Source organism: Gymnoscopelus braueri (genome assembly GCF_963280865.1).
Source record: "Gymnoscopelus braueri genome assembly, chromosome: 12".
Lineage (NCBI taxonomy): Eukaryota > Metazoa > Chordata > Actinopteri > Myctophiformes > Myctophidae > Gymnoscopelus > Gymnoscopelus braueri.
The window spans coordinates 9,402,813-9,428,189 of record NC_137614.1 but is presented as its reverse complement, the minus strand read 5'-3'; the positions used below and the strand labels follow the sequence as shown (position 1 = coordinate 9,428,189).

General features: G+C 41.9%; 1 protein-coding gene across 1 annotated transcript in view; it reads right to left on the bottom strand.

Moving 5' to 3' along the window:
- Positions 1-25,377, bottom strand: part of LOC308096367 (voltage-dependent calcium channel subunit alpha-2/delta-3-like) — a gene marked incomplete at both ends in the record, with an annotated part of 311,418 nt that overhangs the window by 234,632 nt on the left and 51,409 nt on the right. The window contains 1 exon segment of the mRNA XM_080443791.1: positions 6,026-6,142. Within this exon segment, the coding sequence (XP_080299917.1) occupies positions 6,026-6,142 (117 nt within the window).

Sequence of the window (25,377 nt, the reverse complement as noted above, 5' to 3'; positions counted from 1 at the left end):
AAACAGAAAAAGATAACACTATGTACAAAAAAAAACTAAAATAATTATTAATAAAAAGCTATATGTACAAGAACAGGGGGGGGTCGTCTGTCTAACGGGAAAATAGTACTACCTCCTTTTTTGGCCTCCTGAAAGGTGAATTTTCAGGGCTGTTCTAAAAGAGCCCAGCGAACTCCACTTTTTGAGGGAAGGGGTTAGACTATTCCAAACCTGGGTGGCAGTGCTGTAGAAGGAGAATTTGCCCATGTTTGTTTTATGGGTGGGTGGTACCAGATCGTTGTTAACGCTCCCTCTAGTCGTGACTATGCGGTCGACTTAAGGGGGGGCGCATGCTACCATTTTCGGTGGTCACCTTATCACCGCGGTGGTGATAGAGAGAGCTCTCTCTATCAGCTAAAAGGTGATAGGGTGATCTACCCTGACTATGGGATTTTTAGAAAAACACTCTTATCTCAGTTTCCTTTTTTTGCATTGAAAACCACCCATTTTCAGCGGGCCATAGTAGCCCTAAAATGGCCGATCGCGGGTGGAATGTTATTGTTCCAAAGTACACAGAGATGCCTCGGGGACACCTCGGGGACTTTATTATTATTATTTTTTTGTACACAATGGCTTCCACAGCGTTTCAAAGATTGTCGGATAAAGGTAATTACGCTGGCAAGGGGATAACAAACGATGTTTAATAAATACCTTGGCGGGTGATGTGTTAAGCACTATACACAGACTGGTCATTGCTTACAAAGTAATGCTTTTTCTTTTTTTGCAATTGACTTAACAGTACTGATAATGATATTCAATAATGAGTTTTAATCATATTCCAGCCAACATGTTTTTTTTTTCAAAGTGGGTATAAAGGCCAGCTGTTGACTTTTGCGAAAATGCGGATGCTGGTTCCATTCTACACTGTGACTAAGGACTGGATCTGATCCAGACAGTCTGCCATACTGAAGAATAACAGCACACACACACACACACACACAAACACGCACACGCACACAAGAAAAGCCAACGCGTGGACATGGTCTGATGATCTCTCTCTCCCTCCCTCCATCTCTTGCCTCCCTGCATGCTCACCCCTGACTCAAAAAGAAATCCAATTTCTGTTAACAGCAGCCATGTAGGAAAGATAGGGTCTCATCACCTGGAGCTAGAGAGGCGGTGTGCCACGAAAGCCACCCTGCACTACCCCCGCTGTTATAACGCCGGCACACACACACACACACACACACACACACACACACACAGAGTACGTATATGAAGACAAATTGAGACACACCACAGGCGAGAACATGTGCACACAATTGCAACATGATGACCCACGAGCATTGAAGGATGACTGACTTGACTTCTTGACACCCATAACACAGTGGTATCCCCCACGGCACTGTCCTGAGTCCCCTACTACAGTATACACTCCCGGTTGAGGCGTGACCAGTGGTGGAAAGTAACTAAGTACATGTACTTAAGAACTGTACTTGAGTACAATTATGAGTTACTTTTTACTTTACTAGTATTCCAATTTGCAATACTTTTACTCCAAATATTGCACTTTTGCTCCACTACAATTATTTGAAAACTTTAGTTCCTAGTTACTTTGCAGATATAAATCATTATATTATAAAACATACATTAACCACTTCCGCCCTATTTTATACCTAGGCTATTTGAAAATAGCCGATCTACAAGCTCACAACACGTCGCATTGCGACGCGCTGTGAGCTTGTAGATCTGCTATTTTCAAACATTAGTTATTTTACTTTAGGTACTTTAAGTCCATTTTGATGCCAATACTTGTGTACTTTTACTCAAGTAACATTTTGAACACAGGCCTTTTACTTGTAACAGCGTATTTTTATATTGTGGTATTGCTACTTTTACTACCACGGTTATGTTTCCTGATGACGCGGTGGGTCAGATCAACATTAGTCTACTCAAGTCAACTCTTCCACAATCTGGGCGCTCGGGGTGGGCGGCGCAGTGGTATAAGCACCCGCCCACCGCCGCGGAGTCTAGGGGTTAGAATCCACCGCAGTGCATCCGAGCTTTGTCGTCGTGTCTATACAAAAACACAATTGGGAGGGGGACGGAGGTGCTGTGTCCTCCCGGCGGGGGCTCCTCACTGGCAAGTGAGCCAGTATACTCGCACAACAGCAGTGTACAAGACACAGAAATGTGTGTGGGGAGGAATTAATTGGTTTAATGACTAAATTGGGGAGAAAAGGGAGGTCAAAATTATAATTTTAGAAAAAACACAATCTTCAAATGCTACAGAGAGTTTGTAACTGCGCCTCGCAAGAGTTGCAACAGGAAGCTGGAAGGATTATGCAGAAGTCATTACGAGTAACTAAAGGTTACAAACATAACCCCGGTTATTTGAGTATTACGAGCGAGATGTCTCGCCTGTGATCACGCCATAGCGAGACATTGAGTGAGTAATACAAAAAAATAACTGATTATGTAATAATTTGTTGCTTCGGGTTCGGCCAGAAACCTCCTCTCTCCATATTCTTTGTGTTTTTTCATAAATTAACGCCCTACTTGATCATACTACAACGTCACACAAAAGCATCAACAATAGCAGATCCAAAAGCTCGAAACGCGGCGCGAAGCGACGCGTTTCGAGCTTGTGGATCTGCTTCTGTTGATGCTTTTGAATTTGAATCCTGAAAAGTAACAGTTTTGTTGGTTTCCCACCCAACAGAGACGAATTGTGACAGGCCCATAACAACCACAAGGCCAAGTCAGAGAGGTTCAGGAGTCTTCGTGCTCAGGCCAGTCTGAGGGCCTACACACTGACTCAGTGACTCACATATGGGCGAAACTACAGCCCGCAGGTCTCTGTGTTTAATGAACTCGCTGCAGTAGCTGTCTGTAACTTGTTGCTGCCTGATGGCCTCAGCTCTTGGTATGTAAAACAAGGTAGATAAGGTAGCAAAGGTTTACAGTAACAGGTCATCACGAACTTTGGGTTACCATGACAGCGCCTGATTAAGCCTAATTCTGAAGGAAGGCCACGTCATCAGAGGAGGAACTAGCCCAGCTGAGAAGATAGCTTGGTGCCACTAAAGTAATAACAAACTGTGTCAAATGTGTGGAACCGTACGTTGCCCTGGTTACCATTACTGATAAGAATGATTTTAAACGGTCTCTCATTCTGTACCTCGTCAGAGAATATTTTTGACTATAATACTGTTAACCTCGTCTGGTTCTCTCAATAGAGTGATTCATTTTTATACAAACCATGGCTGTCTGGGTCTTATTGTTTTGTGACATTACTCTTTGCTTTCACGGGAATGAGTTCTTATTTTAAAATGGATAGGCCTCAAAAACATCACAGTATATCACAGTATATCAGTGGTTCTCAAACTTTTTCATGTCAAGGAACCCCAAAAATCTAGCAGATTTTCAGAGAGAAAAAAATAGCAGATCTACAAGCTCATAGCATGGCACTCGGTGCCACGCTATTGAGCTTGTAGATCTGCTATTTTTGAATAGCCAAAGTATAAAATATGGTTAAAGTTGTACAATGCAGATTCACAAATAACAATTTTTAGCAACCTCTGCTGGTCACTACCGTCACTGCATACAATTTCCGTAGTCCTCGATTACCCAGAATTCCATTTGTTTTCACCGGAAGCCGGAAGGGTTTCAAAAAGCGATCTTTTAATTGTTTTATACTATCTGCGGATCGTTTCTCTTAGCCAGTGGAGCATTAGTTACCATGAGCTGTGCTTTCTTTTTCTGTTCTTTTTCGATCTTCCAATCCTACATTCTCTTAAAATCAGCGTGAGGTTCCTTTTTGTTATTAGCGCGGTAGTTCCTGGCCAAACAGGAAACCGTTGCGGTAGTTCCGTTTTCTGGCCAGATGACGTCATTTTCCCGGGAAAGTCCCCCCCGACAGCGTTCAATACAAAAAATATAAATAAAAGGCTTCCGGGGGTGAAATTCATGGAGTGGGTGTTGTGAAACTTTTGCCACTCACAAAATATATACAATTTAACTTTAGTTTTGTTGAAAACGTTACCTAGTATTACTTTAAAGTCTTTAAAATGATTGTGACGCTATATTAAAAAATATTGCTGGGGACCCCCTGGTAAACTCCCCAAGGACCCCTGGGGGTCCCCGGCCCCACTTTGAGAACCAATGCTCTATATTCCATATGCTTCCAGTGCTGAACCTCAAGATTATGTGCTGCTTATGTTCTTATTTATAATCTACCGGTATATATTTACATACTATAGATACATTTGTAAACTCCATGTATCATATTAAGAACTTGCATGTGTACATTTCATACTGCGTTTTTTCTGTCCAGATGTGATCACATATTATTTATACGTGACACTGCACAGATTGATATTGCTCACTGTATTGTCTCTAGAAAATAGCCACCAAGCATTTCACTGCAAGCTGTACAATAACTGTCACAACTTAAATCTGGATTGAGCTATACAGTGAGTATAGTAACACACACCAACGCACGTACACAGGGGCCGATGGCATGAATGTGCATACAAACCATAGACCGTAAAAAAATACGGACGGCGTCACGCCATTGGTTTCTACAGACCGTATGCCCTGCCAAGCCAAAGTGCAGTAACTACGGGGGAAAATAAACAAACACTGAAAAATTGGTTTAAAAGTGATTGAACTGGTCAGCCAAATGAGATATCGGCATATAAGTGATATTACAATAAATGTACATCTGTTCTTGAGGTAATTGTTCATCCCCCAAAATCACAAAGGCTAATTTGACCTTTGGGATACACAAATAAGTGGGTGTGTCCAAAAACATAGTTACTGCACTTTGGCTTTGCACTGTCACACTTCCTATATCGCCTCAATTTACAAGCCGGATGCAAACACACACACACACATGAAGCCCTCAACTCTGTCCTAAAGTGGCCTCTTAGATAATGGGGGTTCGGTCTGAGGAGATCAATACAATGACACAGTGATACGATATGCGCGCGCACGCACGCACGCACGCACGCACGCACACACACACACACACACACACACACACACACACACACACACACACACACACACACACACACACACACACACACACACACACACACACACACACACACACACACACACACACACACACACACACACACACACACACACACACACACACACACGGATATCTATGGTTTCACTTTGGTAACCTAATCCTGCAGTACTTCATCAGGGACCCAGTAGGGTCATTAATATGGTCAGACCAAAGCCACTTTAACAACTGATTTTAGTCAGCTTAGTCCAAAGTGCATTTCATCGCTGTCGGGCAGAAACCTTGTATCTCCATATTTTTCTAAGATGTGTTGTTATACTTTGTCGTACGATAGCGTCGCAAACAAGAGTAGCTGAAATAGCAGATCTACTCTACACGCAGATCTACAAGCTCACAACGTGGCACAAAGCGAAGCGTTGTGAAGCTTGCAGATCTGCTATTTTTGGGACAGCAGGCCGAATGTGGGGCCGAAAGTCTGTCTGTGGGGTTTATACGTGTTTAACCAATCAAAGTGAGCAAGTGACTAAATAATAACTACATTGGAACATACTGTAATAAGGTTATTTTTTTCCATTTCCTGAAAATGTACGGTTTTCTGCCCGACCGTGACAATTTGTATTTTTTTTTTCCACCTCTTTCTAATATAAAAGTTGTTATATATCCAGATCTTGGCGATAAAGACGACAGCAGTTTTTCTATTTGTAAAGCATCAAAACATTGTCGTTTCCAATTGTGATGACATGACTATACTGTATGGTGTTTATTTTCAGTGTGGTTCTGTGTGGTGTTGACCAGCACACCGTTTCTCAATGTCGGGTCCGGGGACCACCAGGGGTCCAAACGGAACCCTTATAGGTCTGTAACTCAAGAAACTGTACAATAAAACCAAATGAGAGATTTAAAAAAAAAATAGTATAAAATGGAGGTCTGTGGCCTAAATGATGCATATGAAACTGGGGATCCAATTGCAATAAAAAAGGTGTTAGATTCAGTGGAGAAGCATACCTTCATGGCCTCGGCCTTCTTGTGGAACATCTCCTCCATGTCCTCGGCCAGCCTCTTCACCAGGTGCAGGCCGTCAATCTCTTCCACTCGCACCGCCCTCTCAAACTCCTTGTATTTCTGAAAGAAGCAAACACACACGTTCATGTTGGAATGCTAACCTCTTTCCACTGGCAAAAAGGGTGGGCATGTATAGGCGAAATAAGCTAAATGTATATTCTAATAGCCTATCTTCAAGCTCAGCTTGTAGGTCAGCTATTTGCATTATCCTATATTAAAATTGCTAGCTGGGCATCACTGAAACATATCATCCGGATTTGACAGGCTAAATCCGGTCACAAATGTGTTACAAACGCAACATCCGGATTTGATTGCTGTGACTTGTGACCTAGTGCTCTGATCAGCGCTACTAGATTTTCAGAACGCGAGGCAGCCTGAAAATCTCTTTTTTAAAACAGACGCTCTCATCCAAACATCCAGAGTTCTCTCTGTGACCAGATAAAAAGGCCAGATATAAACACACAGCGCAGAATGGACGCTCAGAGCCTCGTCATGCTGCTAGCGTTTCCAGCATAGCGTAAATGTGCTCCCATTGAAAACAATTCAAAACATACTAAGGAGAAAAAAAAGCCTTTGCACACACGCATTACCATGTCGTTCCGTTATTCAACCTGTAGGTGGTGTTGTTTGATGAAGGAAGACGAAAACTTGGCAAATACACAACTCCATTTGAATGGTGGCAGCATGGTGATTCTTAATAATACATGAATTATTTTGTAATAATTGTTGTTCAACTATATTACATAACTTGACGTAGGCTCACAAAATATTCTGCCAAAACTCTGCATCCTTCCCAATTAATTTTGTTCTGCTGATGTTGGCGAGGCAATCCTAATCCTTTCAAACACAACCTCCACTGACCAGGATAATACAATATCCCCTTGTTCTGTGTCAGCACGATAACAAACACAGTGTTGGGCTGTTTACAATTAAAAAGCACTGAGAAATAAGCTGGAATGTCATCTGCGATTACAGAGTCTGAGGGAGGCGTCAGCTGTGTGTTGAGTGATGTTTAAGTGAACGTGCTGTAAAAATGCATTATGTTCTGCCAAAGTAAACTAACACAGCGCTAATCCACACACACACACACACACACACACACACACGCGCTCGCTCACGAGCACGCACATACAGTTTTGTATTACTATACTTGTGAGGACAAACATTTTAGGACGATGATTTTATGAATGGCATATTTACATTTTTTTTGCAAGCCCAAAGCCGAAAAATAGGCGATCTACAAGCATGCAACGCGGCGCGCTGCGACACGTTGCGTGCTTGTAGATCGCCTATTTTTCGGTGCACGACACAAGCTTGCAATTAAGCATAAATCAAACGTAACTCCTATCTCTAATCCCTAAACCGAATTTCTATGTCTAAATAACCCCAACCTGACACTTTTAATAATTACAATTAGTAATTGTAAACCTCTAAAAATCTATTTTTTAAACCGTAAAACAACCATTTTCCTTTTGAAAATGGTCCTCACAATGTCAATTGCTCATATTCTACATACTTGTGGGGACATTTGGTCCTCACACAAATAGTAATACACACACACACACACACACACACACACACACACACACACACACACACACACACACACACACACACACACACACACACACACACACACACACACACACACACACACACACACACACACACACACACACACACACACACACAGTCCACTCCGCCCGCCTGAAGCGTAATCAAGCAGCCCAAAAGAATAATCAGCCACACAGAGCGCACCAATCACACCCTGCACTGACCTCGCGATCAGCGCCAAACTAAATTACATTTCTCTGTCATGACAAAAAAAACAACTAAACAGGCTGATTACCTCAACCCCGAGCTATTGAGGAACTCAAATAAGTAAAGGGCCCGACATACTACCAGTGTTGATTTTGACAGCACATTTTGATTTAGTTTTAGTCATACAGTAGTCTTTTGAATGAAATTCCATTTAGTTTTAGTCAGATTTTTTTAGTCACCTGAAATGTTTTAGTTTTAGTCTAGTTTTAGTCGACTAAATATCATAAGATTTTAGTCGACTAAATCCACAGTTGATTTAGTCATAGTGGCTGATTTTACACTTGGTTGCATGCTGAAAATAGCCGATCTACAAGATCACAACGCGTCGCGTTGTGAGCTTGTAGATCGGCTATTTTCAGAGTGTAACACCCGAGCGCAACCAAACATAAAATGGCTTGTCTTTTAGTTCTACTGGATCTCTTCTCCACTAGTCCGTCCCTAACAATTTAGTCTAGTTTTTATTTGTTGAATATGTTTAGTCTTAGTTTTAGTCATCGTAGCTTAGTTTTTATTTAGTTTTTATTTAGTTTTCTTCAGTGAAAAAAGTAGTCGACGAACATTTTTCGTTATGTTTTAGTCGAAGAAATCAACACTGCATCCTACTATAAAATGAAGAAACCTCTGTCTGTGACCGCGTTCTCTCCTCAGTGGGTTGACCAATTGATCTGAACTTGCACACAGGCATTGTTTATTGGCATATGAAGAGAGTGACAAAGCAAATTGTTCACTTTTCCCAAATTTAAGCTCTTATTTAGTGTTCTTGTGAACAGTACTCACAGACTATGGGATCTGTAGTCGTGGTTGCATTTCCCATAGCCAGCATGGACAGTGGGTGGAAATGACATGTATGGACAAGTCGTCAATTATTGTGTTAGTGAAGTTATCCCTAAACCTAGCTCTAATATAAATAAGTATATGAAAATATTGCTATAGCCTCGTTAGTGGTGGTGTGACTATTTAGTCACCGTTAGTGTTCTAGGGTTAAATACAGAGGAAGGGGGAAAGAAAGCAGTTGAGTCAGGTTTGACCTGCTGTCACTGATCTCCTGTCAGCCCTAATACACCACCTGCAACTGGTTTAAACCCCCTTCGCTCTGTCACTCTGATTGGATACAGAGCTGTCCTGTCTCGCAATGGGATTGGCTTTCACCCTGTGACTGAGATGCAGCCGGATGAGCCGTCCAATGTGATTAGCTACACAATCCACTGTTTGCTGCTGGAATTAGTGCTCAACCCCCGGGTTTAACCACATCAACCCCAGTGTCTCTATTCGAGGGGCGAACACTCAGCAAAAGTAGCAGATCTGCAAGTGTAGTAGTAGTAGTTTATTTTTGTCATAAAATGAAAATTCAATATGTAATTATTATATATATTTTTTTTACATCATCTGGATTAGACCAGTGGTTCTCAACCAGTGGTCCGGGGACCACCAGTGGTCCTTGGGGGGGTACTAGGGGGTCCCCAGCTAAATTAGTTAACATAGCGGCACAATCATTTTAACCACTTAGCTTTGGCTATTCAAAAATAGCAGATCTACAAGCTCATACCGTGGCACCGAAAATTTGGTTGCATATTAAACTTTTCCATAGATGTCATAACTTCACAGACTTGTTTGACAGCACTGTCATCAGTGTTTGTGTTAATGCTAGTTTGCTTATTTACAGGAGGGGGGCCTGGTACATAGGGGGGCCTGGTACAGAGCCCTGGGTGTCAGGATGGAATGTTTAAAATCGGACAGATCCGTCTTGATCACATGACTATGTGTACCGATTTGCGCAATGTTTGGACAAAATCTGTAGTAGGCCTAATATTTTTTTTTAAATGTTTAGCTAAAATAGGCCTCCTGGTGGCGCTATAACAGGACATCGGGAAAAGGGTGGCATTTCTTCCTCGGCCTAGTGGGAATGTGTGTGCAAAGTTTCACGGCAATCGGACGGTGTGTTCATGATTTCAGGCAAAGGTTTGCCGGGCAGAGGTTTTTCCTTGGCCTCTAGGGAGTGTGCGTGCAAAGTTTCACGCCGATCAGTCCAGTTATAGGTGAAAACGCGAATCGGCCTATTATAGCGCCACCATAAGGCCAATTGTGAAAATTGTAGGGTGGCATTTCTTCCATGGCCTAGTAAGTTTCATGGCAATCGCATGCTGTGTTCATGATTTGAGGCATTTTGTTCAAAACGGACCACTCCTGCAAACATTGGAAGCCAATCTTAGCCAATCAGGATAGAATATGAAAAATCTGGTTTAATGACTATAGAGATACTGTGTGCCGATTTGCGGGATGTTTGGACAAAATCTGTAGGAGTAATAAAAAAGTGTTTTGCAAAAATCGGCCTCCTGGTGGCACTATAACAGGCCCATGTGAAACATTCGGGGCAGATGTTCTGCTCTGGTATCCAGGGAGTGTGCGTGCACAGTTTCACGTCGTCCAGCGTCCACAGACGGACACACGGACACGAGGACACATGGGCAGACGGACAGACAGTGTGCAAAACATAGACTCTGCCGCGCCTTCGGCCTGGCGGAAACAATAAGTCATGTTTTAGGTGAACTACTCGTTTGAGTGGTTAATGGATGTCTGTGTACATTTGTGCCAAGTGTGTGTGTGTGTGTGACTCATAATCACAGTACAGTCAGCTTAATATTCCTATGTGTATTTCCCCCCCTTCCCCTTTTCTCCTTTATGACCATGCAGCGCTGTTAACCGTTGTTGAAAAGGTGCTAATGCTTATACAGCCATTTGTCATCATCATTATGTACCCTGCTCCTCCACACAGGCCACCACCCCAACACTCTGCAAAACGTGGATGCATTTCATGGCCTCTCAACCTCATGTCATCCCACCACTCTCTCTCTCCTGCTCTCCACCCATGTTATCTCCCCATGATCAGCCACCCAACTCCTACCGTCTCTCTGTAACCCCCCCACCCCCACCCCCCTCTCATCTCCCCTTTTGTATCCCTTTATCTGGCTCCTATCAAAGGGATGCGTGGCATGATCCCACACAATGCCCGCTCCACGTGTCCAGCTATCCCTCTCTCTCTCTCTCTTTCTCCCTCCCTCCCTATACAGTACCTCTCTCTCCCTCGCGCTCTCTCTCTCTCTCTCGATCTATGTCTCTCTGTCTCTCTCGTTCAGCATTGTCTTTCCTCTGAGGGAGACAAAAATGGAACGATGCCCAGATCCTCCATCACTGAGACAACACAAGCGTGCGCACGAACGCACATGCGCGCACACGCATGCACGCAGGCACACACACACACACACACACAAACACACACACACACACACATACACACAAGCACACACACAAGCAATGAAAGCTTTGGGGGAAAAAATTGCAAATGAGATTGCAAAATGATTGCGTTTAAGACCCTGAAAATAAGGTAAATCCCCCTATATTTTGGGGTTGATTGTTTTCGGGGGTGGAAGCTGTCTGAGCTGTCTGGTGTCGTTGACAGCTCACTGTATAAATGGACTGTGCTCAGAACTCAGTCACCTCGGTCAAAAAAAAAAAGTGACGGAAGGAGTTTGTTCCTTCCTCTCCTTGTCCCCTATGTCACCTTTCCCGTCAGCATGAGAACATCCACAAAAAACGCTCCCAAAAAAAAGTGCCTGATGCCAGGCCAAAATCCCTCTCTGTTTGATGATGTTCTGCTGCTTTTATGATCATCACTTAAATCCTACCGTCTCCTCTTCCACCTTGTCTGCTACCCCCAAAAACACACACGCACGCACGTGTGCACACACACACACACACACACACAAACACTTACGTGCACACTCACGCCTCTCTCTCTGTTGCTGTTAACCAGTGGTGTAAAGTGACAAGTACAAGTAACAAGTACATTTACTCAGGTGCTGTACTTAAGTACAATTTTGAGGTATTTTTGGGCGGTGAAACCGCCCCTAAAAGTGAGATTTGGAAAAATGTACAAATATCGTGGGCAGTGAAACCGCCCCTGAAAGTGAGGTTTGGAAATTTGTACAATTATCCTGCGCTGTGATTGGCCAATCACAATCTATTCAGGACTGTGATTGGCCAGTGTCACATGACACATGTGCATAGCCCTATATAAGAAACCATAACTTGAAAAAAAACATAAATTTGTTTTTTTCAAGTTATGGTTTCGTCCATCATAAAGAGTGTTTCAATAAATGTATTTATCTTTTGTACATGATTGGTTGACTCCATTCAGTATTGTGATTAGCTAGCAAGACACCGCCCACTTCACACAGGGTGTGATTTTTACTTTACTGGAGTATTTCCAATGTTCAGTACTTTTACTTCTACTCCTTCTATTACATCTCAGAGGAAAATATTGTACTTTTACTCCACTATAATTTACTAGTAAACTTAAGTTACTAGTTACTTTGTAGATTTAGATTATTATTACAAAACATATATTAACCAGCTCTACATCTATTCCGGCTATTTGAAAATAGCCAATCTACAAGCTCACAACGCACCGCGATGCGTTCGTTGTGAGCTCTGTAGATCTGCTATTTTCAAAAGATGTTTACACATTTAGAAAACTTGTGAAATGGGATATTCTGCATAATGAGTATACTTCTACTTTTGGTACTTTAAGTATATTTTGATCCCAATACCTTTGTACTTTTACTCAAGTACATTTAAAATTCCAGACATTTTACTTGTAACGAATATTTCTACATTGCAGTATTGATACTTTTACTTAAGTAAAACATTTGAGTACTTTTTCCACCACTGCTGTTAACCACTTAAACCCTATATATATATATACACAGGTATGTCACTGACCGGGGTGCCCCAGTACTCTGTACTTGGTCCCCAAGTATAAATTAGGCATTATGCTCCATGTGTGATGGCAGAGAAAAAGAAAAAAAAACTGATCTACAAGCTCAGAATCGTCCGAGTTTGTGTCTGCAATTGAGCTTGCAGATCTGCTATTTTTGGGGGCGACAAAGTATAAGTGAGGCTTCAGCAGGCTTGGCATAACATTAGAGAGGGGCATGCCATTTGATACGGCGGTAATCTCCCGTTAAATCCCCCGAGAGTCGAACACAGCCGCCTGCAGCCCAGCTTCTTATTTTCGGAGACACATCATTTCCCTCTCTGATGCTTCTTCATACTCTTGTTTCTTATTTATTTATTTAAAAGCCACACTCCCTCCCTCGCCTAGCTCAGCAGATCAGGTTTGAACCGAGCACTGTGTGTGTGTGTGTGTGTGTGTGTGTGTGTGTGTGTGTGTGTGTGTGTGTGTGTGTGTGTGTGTGTGTGTGTGTGTGTGTGTGTGTGTGTAGTTAGGATTTAATGCCCATTTCCTCATGCATAGGATTGAGACTAGTCTCTTGAGACAGAATGTTGACTCACACGATTTTCGAATGCTGCCGTCATACAGTCTGTACAGTAACATCGGAAGCGCTGAAACGGCTCAAGGCTTGATAACCCATCAAGACCGGGAACGCATCTTTGTCATTTTTAGATTTCTTTGGCTATTAAAAACATGAGCTTGTAGATCTGCTATATATATATATATATATATATTTATTTATTTTTTAATTTGTACAAATCTTGAATATATATATATTTTAAAGCAAACATTTGTAACTCAAATCTTCGCCTCTGGGGATTCTACAAATGTCTTCTAAATTCTGAAAAACGGTTTCTATATCAGTGGTTCTCAAACTTTTTCATGTCAAGGACCCCCAAAATTATATGTATTTGTCCGCCGACCCCCCATCTCAAAATATGTTGTTCCAGGGACCCCCCCCCCAGAAGAACAGATTTGAGTTACAAATGTTCGCTTTAAAAATATATATACATATATTCAAAGATTTGCACAAATTGTCACGATTTTTCAAAAACAGCAGATTCACAAGCTATGAGCTTGTAGATCTGCTATTTTTGAATAGCCAAATAAATCTAAAATGACACAAGATAATTTCCCAGATTGAATGGGTTAAAGCGGATGTCGACCGCCTCCCCCCTACTTCCGTCTTGTCTTTGCAGTTGCGTAAATCTGTCCTTTTGTATAGGCTATAGGGTTGGAACCGGAGGAACCGGATGCAACATTGTGGAACCGGAATCGGTTCCATCACATTTGGAACCGTTTCCGGAACCGTTTTTTATCACACTGTCAGAGCTGGTATGTCGACATTCTTTGAACACACCGCAACACAATCACGTGGTTCATGTATCACGCTTGCTTCATCAATACCCATTATGAGGATTCAATGTCTGGGTCTGTTGGTCTCGCCATGGCAAGCGTTTTACTGTCACATTGTACTTGTTTGTGTTATTTCTGAGCAAACTGAAACAAATTCCAAATCAACTTGTAAGTTGTTTTTGGCAATACACGATTGAATATTATATGAACATTCTTCATTTATAACGGTTGTCTGCGGAAGTGTCGTAACCGTCTCATCAAGAATCAAGAAGGTATAAGCAGTGAAATGTTGGGACTTGTTCCGCAAATTGTGCTACAATCTAACATACCGTTAATTATTAAAGTACAACAATACATGGCAAATCGAGGTACTCTTCTTTAATATTTCAACAGATAATTAACCCTATAAAAAAGCAGCAATAAGCAGTGAAAAATGTATTATAATAGAATATTCCTAAAAAATATATAATGGAGCTGGGAACTTTTCTTTTGGTCCACCCATTCCTGGGACATGTGAGCCTTGTCCAGTGAAGGCACAGTCTAATTGCATCAGCTGACCAGTAATAGTATGGGATTTTTTTTAAACCTCTATCACTAACATTGGGTTTCTGTAGAAAAACAAGGGAACCAGGGGACCTGGTACTGCCAGACCCCTAGTGGTTGAAATCTGAATGGCCGGAAATCTGAATGGTTTCTAAACTACGTCACGCTAAGCTTGGCCAATCAAAAAGAGGGACATGTAAGAAAACGTTTTCGTCCATATATGGACGAAAACTATAGCAAAAGGGGACCGACAAAGCCACATGTAGGCCTGCTCCCCTGGGTCTGGCAAAAACAGGGATGGGGCCGGGAAACAAACCTACCTTCTAACACTGAAGGTTCCCAAGGACCCGCCCACCTCAGACTAGTGCTGTACGATTCTTGCTCAAATGTGAATCACGATTTTCCTCCATAAGAATTGAGATCACGATTCTCACACGATTCTCACACAATTCTCTTGTAAATATAAAAATATTAAGCAAAAAAAAACCTTTTTTTTTTTTTTTTTTTTTGAAAAAAAAATTGCCATAATTTAAAATCGAGATTGCATAGGTGTCTGAATCGAGATCACAATCTTTTTTCGATTAATTGTGCAGCACTACCTCAGACATCAGCAACATTATGAAAATCACATAATTACAACTGTTCAGGTGAAATTCACCCATGGTTAGTGTTCTAGCCCCGCTAGCAACTAGGCCTGGCTAATGAGTGATCGAGCCCTGAATAATTGTCAACATTGGGGGAAAATGAGCAATCGATTGTAAAAATATGTATTTGATTAACACAGGTGTGGCTACGTGTTTTATAATGTCTATTCAACCAAAGCAGTCTTTGTACACCGCCGCACAGCCTACATTGAGTCTGAAACACCATCGCATGTGAGTGACATCACTGAAGAGTCTTTTGTGCCTTTTTCAACCAGCCTCAAGCGTACATACTGTACATGCTTGAACGCTGGTGTGTGACGTATAGGCTACATGCTGCGAGGTGTATCCAATCCAATCCAATCCACTTTATTTATAGAGCACATTTAAAACAACAGTATTGAACCAAAGTGCTGTACACTCAGTAACAAAATACTAAAATAAACAAGAGCAAAAAAACAACACACAATAAACAGGACAACATTTGACACAATGCCTCTAGGAAACAGCAGCTTCTCAATCTGAATTTGCAAACGCCAAGATGAACAAGTGCGTTTTCAAACGTGATTTAAACACAAGCAGGGTTTGAGACGCTCTACCATGGGGTGGAAGCTCGTTCCACAGTGTGGGCGCTATGAAGGAAACTGATCTATCTCCCCGGGTTTTCAACTTTGTTGCTGGGACCTTAAGGAGTGACTGGTCAGTAGACCTCAAGACCCTTGTAGCGTTATTGGGAGGTAGAAGCTCCGATATGTCCAATTTAAAGACTTAAAGACAAACATTAAAGTCTTAAACTGAATCCTGTAACGAACAGGAGCCAGTGTAGGGAGGCAAGAATCGGGGAGATGTGATCATATGTGATCATATTTCCGTGCCCCTGTTAAGAGGCGAGCAGCCGCGTTTTGGACTACCGTATTTTCCGCACTATAAGGCGCATCTGAGTATAAGGCGCACCTTCAATAAATGTATTATTTTCATATATAGGGCGCACCGCATTATAAGGCGCATCCACACTATAAGGCGCACTGACGGTGCGGCTTATAGTGCGGAAACCAAGGGAACCAATATTGATACATATATAAGGCGCATCGGATTATAAGGCGCATCCGCACTATAAGGCGCACTGACGGTGCGCCTTATAGTGCGGAAAATACGGTAACTGTAGTCCTATAGTGTACACAAAACTAAATAGGATAGGCTGCACTAATGGAGGAAGGATTGTGTGCTCGAGGCAATATGCATGCAGATGCGAGGGCACTTAAAATTAGCTCACTAAATACTTTATTTAAAAAGAAAACTCCTCCTACACTCTCTCACGCAAGTGTGCCAGTGATTACCCTCCCCCCGTGCCAGTGGTGGCATCAGTGCCTAAGGTTGCCTACCCCTGGTACAAGTGCTTCAATTTGCCACACATACCAACACCAATTCTGCCATTATTAATAATCCTTTTTTGGATTAATTTCTAGCCTCATTAGTGAGAAAATGGGACTTCACGTTTAGCAACAGGGTCTGTTCAAAACACTGTCAGATATAGGCTTTGTCTTTGTTGCTCATTGTGCTTACTGGTGTTGTATACTCTATATACAGATGTTTTTTACAAAGTTCTGCTTAATAACTTTTGTGTAATGGTGAGGAGGTACAACTGACCAAATAAGATGCTTGAATTAATTAATATGTCACGACTTTCAATTAATTGTGCAGTTCCTGTCCCTACTCCGAAGTCTTGTTATGACCAGCATAATTCTCTGCCTCGTTATCATCTCTCTCTCTGTGTCATGTGTGCTTTCTTCTGGTCCTTGTTAACCCCCTCCCCTCCCCTCCCTTGGCATGTGTTTGCCTCATCTGTCATCTCCTTTCTTTTCCTCTTTGTTCAGCCCTCCCATCCTCTCCTCTCCTCATTATAAACAATGAGCATAAGACTAAAGGAATACATGTGACATCCATTGAAAACATCATTGTATGGGACATGTGCTTAACCCTTTTCCATGAAACGGCCCCAGAATTGATAGATTTTCAATCTATTTTCAAAGCAATTATTCTATCGATTATACTTTTTAATTTAAAATCCTTTGTTTTAAATAATCAATTAAATTGATCAGTGTGACTAACTGTCACACCCCTAATTGAATCCAAAAGGAGGATCCATCCCAGCATGTGGGTCCTGACAACGTGACGTATGCGTACGGCCAGTGAGAGGCTGAGCAGCACCACCTGACCACAGGCTCGTCTTGTCTGCTGGGGTCGTGTTCAGTCTGCCAGAGCAGAGAGGAGCAGAGAGGAGCAGAGCCAATTAGCCAGGAGACAGCCTTCCTCACATCACATCATCACCACACAGCCAGCTGAGCTGACACACTCCCTGACCCACCACCACTTTAATGCTGGCTCCTAAGTAGGGCTGCAACTATATCCACTGTTTCTGTAGCCATTATTCTCTATTGATTACTTTTCAGAATAATCGAGAAGCGCATTTTTGTATATATTCTTCAGGCCCCAGAAGACTACAGACACAGACTATACTACGGCATTCAGATGTTCGGGTGGGCAGGACCCAGACAAAAAACTCAGCTGTTTGGTGCCTCCCAGATGCCTTAACTAACCAAACTTAGTTTGGCTACGTTGCGCATTGCGGTCGCAATATCCAGGTATTAATGTAAGCATCTGTTCCACTTCCAGCAGTGCTGCTGGCCGTATAGTGTAGCCTGCACACTGCTTTAGCGAGTCTCCACTCGTCACCAACACTTCCTGAGTGCATTCCTACAGTACTCCCGGATCTCCTACTTATGCTACTTTTGTGTGACGTTGTAGTATGATCAAGTAGGGCATTGAATTTACAAAGGAACTCAAAAAAGAGAAAATAGGTTTCTGCCCGACAGCAACGAAATTGGAACAGCATCAGGATTGGTTTTCAAAGCAGTAGGCAGTAGTAGGTCTGTTAGCACTGGTTCTCTCTGCTGTAGGCTATCAGTTCTCTAACTGTCTGGCTACAGTACATGAGACCTACTAGCTCACTGACACCCAGCCGCTCACCTCTCCAACATCCAGGTCCCTTACCGCCCACACAACCAATTAAAAAGTCTCTACTCTGAAAATTAATGTTCATTATTCTGTGTTGCTTATATAATTCCGAAAATATCTCGCTGAATGCCAGGATGACAGATTTCATATTAAACTGGACTGTTAGAATATTATTATTAGTCTACTGGAAGCAAAAGAACAACAACAACAATCACCTGTGACAAATAGAAGTAGAATTGCATAACTAATACGCCAGATGTAGCATTGTTCCAAGTTCAAAGGCACTTTGATTTCATTTTTGTTTACAATATATTGAGCTTGTATCAGCTATTTTCACAATGTTTTAATGTTTGTGAAAAACTAAATAAACACATATTTAAATAAAATAAAATAAAAAACTACCTAAATTGAGTGCAATCAAAGGACTGATATAGTAAATGAAAAGTTAATTCATAACTTTTTTTAGAGTTGTTTGTTGAAATAACAATGTGTTGCACCTGGACTTGTCTCAGGGCACACCAGTCTGGGAACCACACGCAGCTTTGATCTCTCCTGCACGGAAAACTCTGATATTAGGACGGCAAAAACCTCAGGCCAGTGTCTGATGGCTCTAACAACAAGTGGGCCTGGCTTTAACCCATTAAAACCGGGAACGCATCTGTGTAACCACTTAAACCACTATGAGCTTGTAGATCTGCTATTTTTGAAAAATCGGGAACATTTGTAAAAATCTTTGAACATATTTTTTAAGCAAACATTTGTAACTCAAATCTTTGCTTCTGGGGGTCCCTGGAACAACACATTTTGAGATGGGGGTCCGCGGCCAAATACATATCTAAAATTGTTTTCAAAATCCCAACCGTATGTTGCTATATCAGTGGTGCTCCAACTTTTTCCATGTCCCAAGGACCCCCCAAATTATATGTATATGTATCTTAGAATCGTCTCATATAAGAATTATGGTCCAAAAATAAACAAATTGTCCCGGCGCTATTGACTATATTCACACAGCGGCAATTTTGCTCTCACGTCATATTTGCGGGTTGGGAAGACATGCCAGCCGGGGTGGCATTATTTAATTAAATTAATAGCAAAATAGCCGCCATGTGAATAATGGTCAATTGTCAGGGAGGTGGCTCTGTATACAGTTGATACAGTCTGGCTGTATTTTGGCGAAGATGTTATAAATGTTTTAATTTATCACCGTTAGTTGATGCTTCATACCCATATGAGTCAAGCCGCCGGGCTCATTTGTGGGCGATCGCCGGGCAATATTAAACACGTCTATGGGAATTCAGAATGGGGGGAAAGAAAACATGACCAAGGTATAGGATGCCTAAATGACGTCAGACTTCGGTGCTCTATAATGACAATAAATAAACAATGAATGTGTTCTAAGTGCTCATGTCTGGATGGGTGTGAATGTGTCCAACGGCCAGGGTTTGATTGAGTGCAGTGATTAATGAGGGATATAAACTTCCATTCACACGGACACTGAGCCCCCAAACTCCCCAAACTCGCCAGCTCATTTTACGCGTCAACAGAGCCCACCTCACCGTGTCCCACCCTCACGCTCCCTCACAGCTGTTGATGTTTCTCTCTCTCTCTCTTTCTCTCTTGCTCTCTCTCTTTTTATGCCTCCACCCCGCCAGCGACAGGCCGTTGCCGGAAGCATTGTGTTTTCGGGTTGTTCGTCCGTCCGGACGGACGTATGAGCTTTTATAATACGTACTTATGTACATCAGTGTTAATTTTGACAGCAAATTCTGATTTAGTTTTAGTCTTATGAATAACACACCATTTAGTTTTAGTCTTATGAATAACACACCATTTAGTTTTAGTCTTATTTTTATAAATTTTTTATCCCACAATTTTGTAACCCTTTTTTTCACCCGGTGCTAATTTTCTAAGTGATCCTGGGCGCTACACTCCCCCCACCAACCTAGGGAGCCCAGAGCCGAGCTCATGCCTCCTTGAATGCATGAGAGCCAACTGACCTTCTTATCACCGGTTACACATCGCCATTCCGCCACATCGCTATTTAGAAGATTGACTTCCATTCTTCTGAATGGAGGTGTTTCCCATTTGTTTTAAAGACATCGCTATTCCGACAGTGACGCATTGCTATTTATACACACCACTATTCCGAATATATAATCACAATGAATGTGAATTAATGTAGGCATACTTGGTAAACCATCTCATGCGCATTAATGAAACACTTGCATCTGATCTATTGTCAAATTAGCCCAACATCAAAGCACCTGTGTGTATTAATGCTTCATTAATCCTCCTTTATTAAATAAAATTAAAGTTTACACCTTCCTCAACCATAGGCATATGTCATTTTTGTGAACAGCACTGCTTTCTTTTTGTCGTCTCCAATTAATTCTGGGCCTTTAGTTTGGAGACAATGGAGAGATTCAGTTTTAACCCAGAATGTACCCAAATCTCAAGCGCAATAGTTCAGGGTTCTCTCTAAATCCTAAGTGTATATATCCATATGTTACTTTTGTGAATAATTATGATAGGCTACACATGAGCCAAGATTTCAGAGTCCATTATCGCGGTGTGGGATGGGGCGCGCTGTGCAAGTTGACACGCAACAAAAAGAAAAGAAAAAGCATTATATACCGTTTCTCTCCCTCTCCTGCCCTCCCGTCTCTTTCCTCCTGGTTGGAATCATCTGAGCTTAATATGTTAAATGTGTTGCTTATTTGCTGCCTCCAATGAATGAAAAATCATTGCAGAACAACACGCGCATGGGAGGGTGATCCGTTGTCATTTCATTGTAGATTTAATAAGCAGCCTATTAGCCTACTATTGACTGTACTACAATATGGCTTGGTAACATGAACATGAACTTGGATGCATCACAGCGCCACGCCTTTTTGAACTAGGAGATTACATATTTTCGAAGAAACTGTAGCATTTAAGGAACTAGGAAACATAAATTAAGCATCTGTGCGGAACTTGGAGCTCTCCAAATTGCCACATTCAGAAGGATTTTTCTCACCTAATTCACAACAACTGTCTGTGATTCTAATGTCTCTGTCACCACCAGAAGTATGATGAAATTAAACTTTCACCTTAATCTGTCCACTTACTATATTAGTCCACTTCATATGCCCATAAATGAAGTCTTCAAGAGGCGTCCATGAGATGAGATTAAGCACAGCTGTCCACCGACAGCCTGGTTTGGTTTGATATTAGACCAGACTGGACAGTGGACACTGTGTCTCAAACCAAACGAGGCTGTGCGTAAATGTGCAGTGCAATAAACAAATTGATGCTATTATTATTATTATTATTAATATTACCCTATTATTATTATATTATAATTTAGCGCATTGGTGTGAGTGCGCTCCCACGGACGGCCTGGGTCTGTCTGTCTGTCTGTCTGTCTGTCTGTCTGTCTGTCTGTCTGTCTGTCTCTGTCTGTCTGTCTGTCTGTCTATCAGTCATGAATTCATTTTCTCTCTATCAACCACCGATATCAAGCGAAAATAAAACTTCGCATTTGGAAGCTTTTCTGGCAGAGAGCTGCTTGAGTGCGTGCGCTCACCACCTGGGAGTGTCTGTCTGTCTGTCTGTCTGTCTGTCTGTCTGTCTATCTATACATCTATTTAAATATCTATCTAACTATCTATCAGCAATAAGGCCTAGCTGCCCCCCATAAACAATATGAGTCCAGTAATGACAGCCCCGAATTTAATCTCACAACGCGGTGATCAGCAACACATTGTTGTGAGCTTGTAGATCTGTAACGCTGACTGACACCTTTTGATTAATGATGCTTGCATGCATGTAGGAGGTGGGTTAATAATGAATAGAATAAAATCGGGTTCATTCATAGCGCATGAACCAGCACAGCATGCGCCCTATCCAAAATAACAGATCTGCAGGCAGTCGACACACCATGTCGCAGTGCGTTGATAGCTTGTATGTCTGTCTTTTTGGGTAGGCGTCGCACGTTACGCGCCGTACTAATAGACAGACAGATAGACGGACGGACGGACGGATGGACGTGTGTGTGTGTGTGTGTGTGTGTGTGTGTGTGTGTGTGTGTGTGTGTGTGTGTGTGTGTGTGTGTGTGTGTGTGTGTGTGTGTGTGTGTGTGTGTGTGTGTGTGTGTGTGTGTGATGCGACGCGTTGTAAGCTTGTATATCTAGCTCTTTTTATTTTATTTTTCTTCTTTTTTCCTCAAAATATTGTATATAGAAGAACCTGTTGTTGTTGTTTTTTTTGTGTGGAACAGGAACAGTAAAGTCCTCTATTGATACTGGACATTATTGTAACAGAGTATTTCTTCATTCATTCATTGAATATTTTCTAAAGCAAAACTTTTCCCCCACTCTGCAAATCGTTCTGAAGCTGAAGGTATAGGGTTCATTTGGATATGTGGGCACCTTTTGAATGGGTTGAACCCACTAATGTTGGGAGTCCTTTTGTACTGAAGAGATGAGCGGAATATTGTGTATGTAGCGCCCCAAAGATGCGCACAGACCCTGTAGGTTTAGCTGCTTCTACGATGACGTAGAGCGTGGCTGGCACACGGCAGGAAAAGTGCCTTTTTATTAAAGCTCCTCTTCTGCACGCCTCTTGCTCTTGTTCCTCGGTGGACAGCGAATCCCCGCATATTGTTACCATTATCATATTGTGAGATATCCAATCCAAATGTATCTATTAGGAAGACGCATTTTCTTTGAGGATTTGCATTGTGCTACCAATGGCACATTCTCATGCACGTTAATCGTTTATTTCTTGCTGCGCTGTTGTAATAACTGCAGTATTTACGCACAGCCTCGTTTGGTTTGATATTAGTCCAGACTGGACAGCTGTGCGATCTTATGGACGCAAATGACACAAGGAATTAACCGTCTCCCTTCTGCAGATTGTAGGACAATTATAATCACAGACATTTGTTGAGAATTAGAGAGAGGGAGCCTTTGGATTTTGTGCCGCGCTGCCCTGCAGCCCCAGAAAAAAAAAAAAAAAAAGGAGGTCTCCAGTTCAAATACTATCATTTTTGGGGGGTCAGGGCCTGAAAAGGTTGAAAACCACTGGTTAACCGTGGTGAAGTGTTGGATATTGTCTCCATAGACTACAGGCTGCGCTCACAGAGATCCCGACCGTTACGCAAGAGAAGGAAAGGACATAATAATAATAATAATAATAATAATAATAATAATAGTCATAAGGGTAATAATAATAATAATAATAATAATAATAATAGTCATAAGGGTAATAATAATAATAATAATAATAATAATAATAATAATAGTCATAAGGGTAATAATAATAATAATAATAATAATATATATTAAGGGTAATAATAATAATAATAATAATAATAATAATAATAATAATAATTGTCATAAGGGTAATAATAATAATAATATATATTAATAATAAAATAGCATGACATAATAATAACAATAACAATGATAATGATGATAATAATAATAATAATAATAATAATAAGGGTAATAATAATAATAATAATAATAATAATACTAATAATAATAATAATTGTAACAAAGTAGCATGATGGGGGGGTCCGTGTTTCTAAGTGTGGGGGGGTCCGTGTTTCTAAGTGGGGATGTTTCTAAGTGGGGGTGGGTCCGTGTTTCGAAGTGTGGGGGGGTCCGTGTTTCTAAGTGGGGATGTTTCTAAGTGGGGGTGGGTCCGTGTTTCTAAGTGGGGATGTTTCTAAGTGGGGGTGTTTCTAAGTGGCGGTGTTTCTAAGTGGGGGTGTTTCTAAGTGGGGACCTGTCCCCCTTATCACCTGACAGGGGGGAGTTTCCCTGGTTGGACGTAGCGCGTGGAAGGAACACGTTATTCCAACCAGTTCCTTTCCCCTCCATCAGGCCCCCCGACTGTCATGGGGGAGACGGACGAGCGACCGGGATTACTACATGTTTTTGTGAGGGCATTAACTACCCTAGGAGACACAGGTAGAACATGCAAACTCCACACAGAGTAGGCCCTTTCGCCAACCCCACCTAGGGTATGGGCGCTGATGACGCGGCGGAGAAGTTGTCTTATTTTAGTCAGCTGAAAGTGTTTAGTCTTAGTCTAGTCTTAGTGGAAAAAATATCAAAGTAGTCAACAAAATTAACACTGATGTACATACTGTACATTTTGCGTTTCTCTCCATCTCGTTGTGTCTCTCTCTCTAAAACCATCTCTCACATGCACACAACACATGCAACACATGCACATCTGCATGCTGGCACATGCATCCGCACACACAGATAGAGCACATGCCAATAGGATTGAACTCAGAAGCACATCAGGGCTTAAAGTACAAGCTGAATGATATCTACACCCGTTCCTCTTGACAGGTTCCTGTCCCTACATGTACATATAAACCAATTATTTTGTATACAAACATTGAGACTACACAAGCGCACACTGGTTACATGTAGGCAATTCTCGAAAGATTCCCTAAATCCGTTGTTTCGAGGAGCGCTCGTTTCGGTTCACTCGTCATGTGGGGTGCTCCTGAGCGAGACTCTGGGCGAGCGGTCGATCGGCGTGCGCTCCTTCTGTGCGTCTAAGCTTATCACAGCCGTCGGGGTCGGGCTTTTTAGGACAACTGGTTTGGGAATCTCTTACGCACGAAAGAAACAAAGGAGTATACAGAAACTTTAACAATGTTCATCAGAACGTGCAGCGGTGGCCTGAAGCTTAGAGGAACAAGTTTGTAACCAAAAGGAATGAGGAAATCTGCAGCCAAAGGTTTGATGGAATGCATTTTTACACACGAGTGCTGTGACTTGTTTTCCGTTGCCTCTTATGATGTGAGTGGTCAGGTTAGTTGTAACCTGCATTTGGCCAAATTGTCAAATTATATAAGAAAGAGGCAAACATTTTTGGAAATAGCCACTTATCCAGCAGTGTGGAAACCCCATCATCACCAGGTGCTGATGTCTCTCCATAGTACATCCATTGAAGAGCACTGGACTTGCTTCACTGGCTACACAGAGCTGCCTTGTAATTCTTCATCATTTGGGGGACAAAGAGAGCGGATCGGACGGTGCACTTCATTAATCCTTTACCAATCTGGCCCTTATTTGTGCTCAGACACTACATTCTTCAGAAACAGAAGATCAACAGCCTAG